This window comes from Anopheles coluzzii, chromosome X (genome assembly GCF_943734685.1).
Source record: "Anopheles coluzzii chromosome X, AcolN3, whole genome shotgun sequence".
In the NCBI taxonomy this organism is placed as follows: domain Eukaryota; kingdom Metazoa; phylum Arthropoda; class Insecta; order Diptera; family Culicidae; genus Anopheles; species Anopheles coluzzii.
Genome location: NC_064669.1, coordinates 22,336,812 through 22,346,577, shown reverse-complemented (window position 1 = coordinate 22,346,577; position 9,766 = coordinate 22,336,812). Strand labels below are relative to the sequence as shown.

Genomic DNA, 9,766 nt, shown 5'->3' with positions numbered 1-9,766 from the left:
AGAGCGCGCGAGAAATCTTGACCAAATAAGGGCATGCGCAACAGAAGCGATTTATTAATCAAAGTGTGAAGACCCAAATTGTAAAAAAGTGTGAATAATTTTGAATCAATTAAAATAAATTAATTTCAAATCCACGCTGTACAATGGTCTTGTTATCGCTTCCACAAGTTTTTTTACAATTAAAATTTTTTTCTTTTAATAACAACCAAATTAAAAGTTCGTGAAAGTGTTCAACGCAGAAAAATGCCGAAGCCAAAGTTCGACTGTGTCGGTTGTGACCGCGAAAACGCGGTATTGGATATGGTGCTATGTGACGCGTGCTCTAAGTGGTGGCACTTCGATTGCGCTGGTGTTTCCAAGGAGGTGAAGTGCGTGAAGTGGGTGTGTGAACGGTGTGAAAGCGGCGAAAAGGACGAGGCAGCCCAGGTGAAAGGCCACGAGATGAGTGGCAAACCTAGTAGGGCTACTCGTGGGAAGGCCCAATTTCAGAATGGCGATACATCCAAAACCCATTTAGAGAAACCCGTAGAAGTACCTTCGCAGCAGAAACCAGCGGTCCAAAAGTTAGCCTCATCAAAAGCGTCCTTAGTCGCAACTCCGGACATAGTTATGGCTCAGCGAAGCGTTAGGAGCGAAACGGGTACTGCGCCGACAAATACGACGCATGTGGAAAAGAACAGAATGGCGTCCAGTCTGATCGAAGGTTTTAGCTCTCGATGCAAAATAAACCCCAACCAAAAGGATAGTGAATCGCACGTTTCTCGCAGAAGTAAAAGCTCTGTGGCAACGACACTGAAGCTAGAACGTTTAGCTAAAGAGCGAAGGTTGGAAGTCGAAGCGCTTCAAACTGAAATGAGTAAAAGAATCGCGAAATTGAATTCGGATTACGAAGCGATGAAGCAACAGATAGAGGATGGCAGTGTTAGCAAGAGAAGTGGTCGCAGCGTTAGTGAAACATCACAAGTCGTTGATTGGTTAACCAGTGACCATGAGCGAAAAGCACTTCCTAACCCCTGCACTAGTACCGCGGAAGAACGTGAGAGTGCGAGGCGATTGTGGGATATGTCGTGATTTTCGCTCATTTTTCAATTTTATTTTTCGTTTGCACTTGCCGATCTTTCCTCTACGCAATTAATCACAAGACTGACTCCTGAACTCCTCCTGTCAGATTCCGCACTTTTTTGTTTTCGCTCGCTTCTCTCTCGGTCTCTTTCCTTTTGTTTGGTCTCTCTCTCTCTCTCCGTCTTTCGCCTTATTTCAAATTTCTATGCGCTGCCCGTTAGGTAATACTGTTTCCTCCCGTCTCCTATTTTCTGACCTTTCCGCGACGCTTGGATATTTAATTCCTGCTATACACCTCTCAACTCCTACATCTTTCCCCTTTCCTACTCTTCAAGTGTTTGCTTAAAACTATGTTTAAAAAAAATGAATTGTATCTTAAGGAACTTATATAAATAGTAAAAATATCACTTTTGACGTTATACGCAATTTAATTCTAGAAATAAACGATCTCCTAACCTATGTGATGTTGTACATAACTGAATCCTTGAATCTATCTGGTATCCGCACGAGCCTTTTTGGTCTGTCTAGTTCTCTAACCTCCTTATCTGTATCTTGTATTGGTATAGAATCCGTTAGCGATTGTTCTTCCTCCGAGTCACGTTGAGAGTAGTGCCTGAATCGATCTACCTTCAGCTTAACGTCGTTAACATTCCTTGCTATCTTTACGCCTGTATCACTAACGAGAACTACTTTTGCTCCATTCCTATTAAGGACGGTATATTCTTCGCTGGTGAACGTTGGATCTGTCTTTGTTCTTTGTGGGATAGCCACCACGACGCGATCGCCTGCACTGATGTGTCTCTCTCTTGCGCCTCGGTGTTCGTCGGCGAATTGTTTGCTGACCAGTTTTGCTGCCGCGTCATCTTCCCGTACCGTCACTCGGTCCAATGCTTCCTTAGTGTCCCATAAACAAGGGAAAGTTCCTCTGTAGCGCCAGCCCACTAGAAGCTCGAATGGGGTGACGCCTAGCCGAGAATGATGCCTTCGTGTGTTATGCACGTGTATGTATTCGTTCATCGCTGATCTCCAATTTCTTCCCTCTTGTTTCGCCGCCGCCATCGCCTTAATTATGCCTTGGTTCTGTCTCTCGATGGACCCATTTGACTGAGCACTCAAGGGAATGGATTTTCGAATTTTCACTCCTTTATCTTCCCAGCATCCTATAAATTCTGTGCTCTGAAATGGTGGTCCGTTATCACTCTGGATGATCAAGGGTAAACCCCAGACTAAAAAGAGCTTAAATAAGGCAGAATTAGTATTCTTGGCATCTGTTGATCTCATTTCCGAAATTTGCAAGTAACGGGAATATGTGTCGACAACTAACAAGAATTCCCCTGTCCCACAGCCTTGAAGAGACAAGAAGTCAATCTGCAGAATTTCCCAGGGTCCGTTCGGTAGCTCGCGACTTGCTAATGGTATAGGCGGATTCTTTCTCGAAATAGAAATACATGTTTCGCAGCTATTAACAAAATTAACAGCTTCTTTTGCCATGTTAGGCCACCAAAAAAACTCTCTTAATATTCGTTTTGTTGCTCCACATCCTATGTGACCCCGATGAGCGGCCTCGAGAGCTGTTTGGCGAAGAGCGGAAGGAAGCACGACTAAATCATTTTTGAATACCAACGGACCTAGAACTCTCAGGTTTTTTGCCTCTGACTCGTATCGTATGAGGTTTTTTTGCCATTTTCCAATGCGAATCCCCGATCTTACTCCGGAAAGTTCTTCGTCCTTCTCTGAAGCCTCTTGGATTTCGGCCCACGAGATACTCATACTTCCCGCGTCCAGTGAGTACAGAACGTGTTTATCGTTACTTTCGTCGAATGGGTCGTCTATCTGTGATCTGTGAATTAATCTAGACAATGCGTCGGCAACGTTGCAATGTCCAGGAACTCGATCTATTTTAAACTGATATGGCAGAAGGCGCAGCGCCCATGCTTCTGCTCGTGTGATAGCTCGTTTCCCCATACGATGTGAACCACTAAAAATAAACTCGTTCGCTTCCGAATCAGTCCTTATTGTAAAGAAAATGTTAATGAGGTAGTACGAGAATCTTTCAATACCCCAAACGATTGCGAGCGCTTCCTTTTGCGTTTGAGGGTATTTCTGCTCGGTGGATGTAAGGGCTTTGGACGCACATGCAATTATTCGTGGTTTACTGCTATTACAGAATTGAACTAATACTGCTCCAATGCCTACTGGGGATGCATCTACAAATAGTTCAGTGACGTCCTTGTGATCGAAATAACCGAGTCTTGTGATAGAGTTTAGGGCTTCCTTTTTAAGGTAGTTAAATTCGTCCTCGTCTTCTTTCTCCCAGTAAAAGCAATCTGCTTTAGCCAGAGATCTTAGCCTTGTAGTTTTATCTGCTCTGTTGGGAATGAACCGTTCGGTAAAGTTCATCAACCCTAGAAAGCTTTTTACCTCCGCAATCGTTTCAGGTCTACCTGCGTTTTCTATATCTTTCTTTTTGTCGTCTTCGACCCTCCACCCGTCACCGGATAGGTTGAAACCCAAAAATTTAACAGCCTTTGTCCCAAATATGCATTTAGTGGTGTTAAGCTGGACGTTGTGATCACTCAGACGCTGGAGAACTTTTTGCAGATTCTCGTCGTGATCCTCTTTACTCTTTCCGTACACTAATATATCGTCCAGATAATTGATGGTTCCCTGGCATCCTTCCAGTACGATAGTTTCGAGTATCTCTTGAAAAATATCCGGAGAGTTGCAAAGGCCAAATGGAAGTCTCTTGAACCTATAGGTTCCGTCTCCAGCGAAAAAGTTCGTTAAATGTCGGCAAGATTCATGCAACTCAACGTGAAAGAATGCGCTTGTTAGGTCTATTGTCGAAAACCAGCGTGATCCATTGAGTTTTGCTAGGATAGCTTCTAGTGTGGGCATTCTGAATGGTGTCCTTATTATATTTCTATTCGGGCCTCTGAGGTCAACCACGAGTCGGATATCCGATTTTCCTTTTGGGACCACCAATAGTGAGGAACAAAATGACCTATCCATCTGTTCCGTTACGCGCTCTATTATGCCAGCCGACAGTAAGTCTTTTAGTCGTCTTTCTGTTTCGTTTCTAAACGCTGGGGGTATGCTCGTAAAGACGTTCCGTGACGGGGGTAATTCCTTATCGTATTTTAGTATAACGGGGGCGACCTTGAATCTAGGGAATTCACTCGCATTTAACGCGGCTAAAATTTCACCCGGCCGAAGATTTATAGTGTTACTCCTTGCTCGGTTCTGGACTTGTACTTCCATACCTAATTGCAATACGCTATACCTTATCGCAGTGCCTCTGCTTAGCAATGCTCTTGCGTTTGGTATCACGTAGAATTTTTCCATAAGACGAGGTCGATCCTCGGAAATATATAGTTCCGCCACAAAGGATGCGATTACCGGAATTTCATCTTGTACACCGTAAGCTTTTAATGGTCTATCTGTGCCTGTTTTTTTACTGTATAGTAGGTTTCTTTGGAGATTGCTTCCGATCAAGCAGTCGAAGTTGGTCTTGTCGATCGTGTTAACGTCTGCACCGGAGTCGATCAAAAAGTTGATCGGCATTCCAGCCACATAGCCTACTACGCAGCATTCGTCATACTCCTTTTGTACCATTGTGTTTATTAAAACACTTCGATCCTTTATTTTGTTTGACTCCAAGTCTGTCAATTCATTGGATTTATGTTTCTTAAATCGAAAATTGAATAAGTGATTAATTCGATTAAACTTCAATTAAAAGGCTGAAAACAATTAAATACTAATTGTATGTTTATACTGCTACAGTTCCACTGTACCATTTATATATCTTTATATTTTTAAGAAGTGTTTATGTAAACGTTATTCATGGTTGTATTGTTCGATATGTTAGAGCTCTAACTTGAATGTTAAGAATTTGTGTTAGTGATAGAAAAACAGATAATTATCTGACCTCAGGCTGGGTGTTAAAATTCGTTACTCCTTCTTCGTGTTCCGACCCATCTAGACAGTTGTTATCCGAGATAGCCGCAATTTTCCGAATTTTCGTTGTCTGGGCTGGTTCGGTTGTTTCCGTCGCCCGTCGTTTTGTAAGGTGTTGCGGGATCAACCGGCATGCTCTCTCGATGTGGCCAACGACCTGGCAGTTGTGGCATCTTTTATTAGCTGCATGGCAATCCTCTGGTAAATGATAATTTCCCGAACATCTCCAACAACGCTCGCGACGATTTGAAGAAAAACGATCCGTTGTATGTTGTGATGACCCTCCTTTGTTCCAACTGCTGGACGGTTGCCTGGTCGAGTAGCTCCGCCGATACGAATTACTGTGTTGGTATCTTTTTCTGTACGAATCAATTGGGCGAGATCCATAAGACACAGCCGCTATTTCTCCTATTTTGTTTGGTTGATGTTTTATAGCGAATGTCTCTTCATTTATGCTTTCAATCTCGCAGGCACGCACACGATCTAAAAAATCGACGAGTGACCCGCTCTTTCGAAGAACTTTTCTGCCGATTGCTCGCACCTTTGCGTTTGTAGCGTGTGTGGATGTAACGTCGACGACTGTCTCCAGTAATTGATCTTTTTTATAGTTGCAGATTTTTGCGCATTCAATTACTCTTTTCACGTAAGATGAGTCGGATTCGTTTTTGTTCTGCACCAAAGATCGGAGTTTTTGTCTTTGGAAAAATACATAATCGTGCGAACAGTAGTATTTTTCCAATCGCTCTATTGCATTTGAATATGGGAACTCTTTTCCATCTTTAAGTGAACTATCGGAAGGTGTCATTAGCAACATGTCCAAAAGCTTGGACCCAGCTTTCATTTTGAATGCATTCATTTTCATGGTTTCATCTGAAATTCCAGCAAAATCCATAGCTGCTTCAAACTGACCTTTCCATCTTTGAAACGTACTGCTATCAATTTCCTCTTCTCCTGGATTTGGAATGCAGCTTGACATTTGTAAGGTTGCAAAGGACATTGCCGTCATTGTTGATAGTTCTCCATGTGGATTTGGGGTAACCTCACGTGTTGTTGAAGTAAAACATGGCAGAGGCTCCAGAGACTGAGCGTCAGAATCTTCTTCAAACCAACCGTTCTTGTGGCTGGGCCGTTTTTGTGTCGCTTCTATCTGTGCTTCGAGAAACCGGTTTCTCTGCTTCTCTGCCATTAATGCCTTCAACATAGTTAAGGCTTCGGCGTGCGAAATATTGTTACTACTGAAAATATAATTAACGTACGGTTATTCAAGGATAAAACAGAAGAATTAATCAATGTTTAACAGTACACTAAAGAAAAAAACACCGCAATTGATGAAAATCATCACTGAGAATAGTTGTGCCACTCATTTAGGACCTATCATATTGGCAATGTATATGTTATATTTTGCCCTATATGTTACTAAGTTCGGCTACTTGATTTAAGTGAGTATAATATTTCAACGTTGTACTTTACTAGATTTTCTAGCAATATTGAGGTATGATAAGTGTCCAATATTGGGTGAATCTAAAGTTATTTATTTATTATTGTATTGATTTAATTATAATATTACAATTATAATTATTACAATTTTAAATTATTTTAATTTATTTATTTGTTTATACATTATTATTTCATAATTCATAAACTTGGAAATGGTAAAAAATATAAATAAGGATAAAAACGGAATGCAAGTAATAATTGACACATCTATGGTCCTTTAAAAAATACCACCTACAATTTCATGAGGATAAAAATCTATGAAAAAATATTCCACTTAGCACATCCTCTAACCTTAAATAGCAAACACGCAAAAATCAGAAATTATGTCACTAAGTAATCCTAATTTTGTGCACTGCTCGAACCCTCCCAGCTCACTGGTAGTAAGCCCAACTCTTAAGGATTTTGTTTCTTACGTGTGCGGCTCTTGTTAACCTTTAAGTTGTCAACTTTAAAACCCCATAACTTTTGGTTCAATTCTTGTTGGTTTGATTTAACTCTACGGTTAAGCACCAATGGAACACGACATCGAACGTGAAAATGTATGGTATATGACATGTTTGTCTTGTTTGTTGATTTGTGTCTGACAGTGCACCTCCATATGATTATATGGGTTTGTTCGTGTCGGATGTCGTGTTCGATTGCTGGTAGAGCGCCGCCTTAAGCGCGGCGGAAAACACGGATAATCGAAATCAACGCCGTTTCTCTACGATATCAAGATGCTATGTGTGACTGTGTGGGCTTTTTTGTTCCGCTTTTTTTTTTCTCCTATCGTTCATGTGATATGATAGTACGCATTTGTTCATTACAATTGAACCCTACGTGCCACTTGTAATTATATATCTATATAAATATACACACAAGCACGTACGACACACACGCGCATATATATGACTCGTACGCACACACACTCGTACAAGTTTTGACTCACGGAAGATGGAGAACAATACCACCATCGATTGTCATTCCTTGGATACGCGTTACTTTCTTCTTACTATTCTCACAAGAAAACTGCCGGCCAACAGAGCCTTGGAGTGGCTGCGATTCAAAAGGAACTTCGTTAAACCAACGCTAAAGGAATTTTGCGCTTTCATGGAAGAGCTGACTGAAGACTGTTGTGAATTAACAGTTCCTGCTAATGTAGAGGCTCTTCGTGCGCCACCAAGAAACATTCGAGGTCATCCTTCCTGCACGTGTCTAATGCGGTTGAATCCGCAAGTAGAATAAACACGAACGGCCAAAATTCTCATCATGCACAAGCTACACCATCGCGAACGAGTGTGAAGTGCTATGTATGTGAAGATCCAATGCATCGCGTCCGTCAATGTGGGGTCTTCAGAGCCATGACGGTTACAGATCGTCATGCTACAGTCAGTAGGTTCCAACTTTGCGCGAATTGCCTGGGCAGTCATGGAACGAGACCATGCAAATCTACGTTCGTCTGTAGAGTGGTGGGATGCGGTATTCGGCATCATACACTGCTCCATCAAGAACCATCCGCTTCCACGTCAAGTGCGCAGTGTTATGCTCACGTAGAGAAATCGACGACGACGCTATTTCGAATAATTCCGGTGACTGTTTATCATGGCCAACGCAGTATCGACACGTATGCTTTCTTAGATGAAGGATCTTCTCTGACACTGGTGGAAACGTCGCTAGTCCAACACTTAGGACTTGAAGGTGTTCGTGATCCTCTAGAGCTATGCTGGACTGGCAATTACTGCAGGAGAGAGGAATCATCGCAACGTGTGCAGCTGGAGATATCGGCCAGGGGCGGTGAGCGGCGCTACTCTATAGCGGCCGATCACACCATAAATCAGCTAAGTTTACCGACTCAGTCAATTGACACTTCACTTCATTGAATTTGAATTACTTCCAGGAGCTTCCTTTTTTTTTTTTTTTTTTTTTTTAAAGAGCAAAAAATGATTGTGTTTATTCATACACTAGAATACATCGATTGATTCAGTTCAGTTGACGAAATCTTAACTAGGTTTCCTGCCTGGTGGTGTTTACGCTAGGGGTTTGAACTTACAGCTCAAGCTTTTCTTTTGTTTGAGGAAGAAAATGAATGTTTTCCTTAATAACAGCACAGAGTGGCTATGTAAATGAAGCGTTTAGCTACTGTGAGGATAAAATCCATAATGAAATTGATAGGAGAAGAATATTTACAAAAGCTTACTACACTAACTACCCTAGCTTAACCTAACTTAATTGCGAACTAGAGTACTAAAATAAGTTCCTTATACTATCCGAATCCGAATTTATACAGGTCTGTCGAAGTCGATCTAGGATATCCTGGATCTTCTCCGTTAAAATGGGCAAACCAGTTTGTGCATGCAGATCTGTGGTGGGGTACCGATTTGGAAAGTTCATTATCAATTTCAAAAACCTGTTTTGAATGGTTTGTAACGATTTAAAATTGGAATTTGAACATTTATGCCAAACGTTACATGCATAGGTTATCGATGGCAAAACAATCTGACTGTAAATAATCTTTTTGTTTTCCAGTGACAAACTTGATTTGCGCTTGATGAGAGGGTATAGACTCTTTAGCATCCAGGTTGCCTTGACTTTGATGTTTTGGACATGATGTTTAAAACAGAGCCGCTGATCAAAAACTACACCTAGATATCGTGCGGTGCTTGTCCATGGAATGTTAATGGGACCCATTTTAATATTTCCAGCCTTACGCTCTATTGTGGAAGTTCTAGTGCCAGTTCTGTATGGGACTAATAGCATTTGAGTTTTGTTGGAGTTTATGTTAATTTTCCAGTCGTTCAGATACTTGACAAACGTGTCAAGGCCTCTCTGAAGTCCGGTACCAACGTGTCGTAAGGTCCTGCTTGAGCACAAGATGGCAGTGTCATCCGCGTACAAGGCCAGATCCGTGCCTGACCTCAGTGAAGGAACATCGGCCGTGTAGCAATTGTACAACAGAGGACCGATAACACTCCCCTGTGGTACACCCGCACAGTTGGAATATGATTCGGATTTTTCCGAATTCACGTAAACAGCCGATGTTCGTTCACTGAGGTAGCTTTGGACTAAATGAACCAAGTAGGAAGGAAAACCCTGCAGTCTGAGTTTGTAAATTAGACCATTATGCCAAACGCTATCGAACGCCTTCTCCACGTCTAGAAGGGCTATGCCAGTGGATTTTCCACTTGTTTTGGCATTGCTAACAATCTGCATCACTCGCTGTAACTGCATGGCAGCCGACCGCTGCCTCCTGAACCCAAACTGTACGTCCGGT

General features: G+C 42.0%; 1 protein-coding gene across 1 annotated transcript; it reads left to right on the top strand.

The window, feature by feature from the left end:
- Nucleotides 1-243: 243 nt before the first annotated feature.
- LOC120947792 (uncharacterized) lies at nucleotides 244-1,071 on the top strand. Its single transcript, XM_040363513.1, has one exon. The coding sequence runs from the start codon at nucleotides 244-246 to the stop codon at nucleotides 1,069-1,071; it is 828 nt and encodes a 275-aa protein (XP_040219447.1).
- The last annotated feature ends 8,695 nt before the right edge of the window (nucleotides 1,072-9,766 follow it).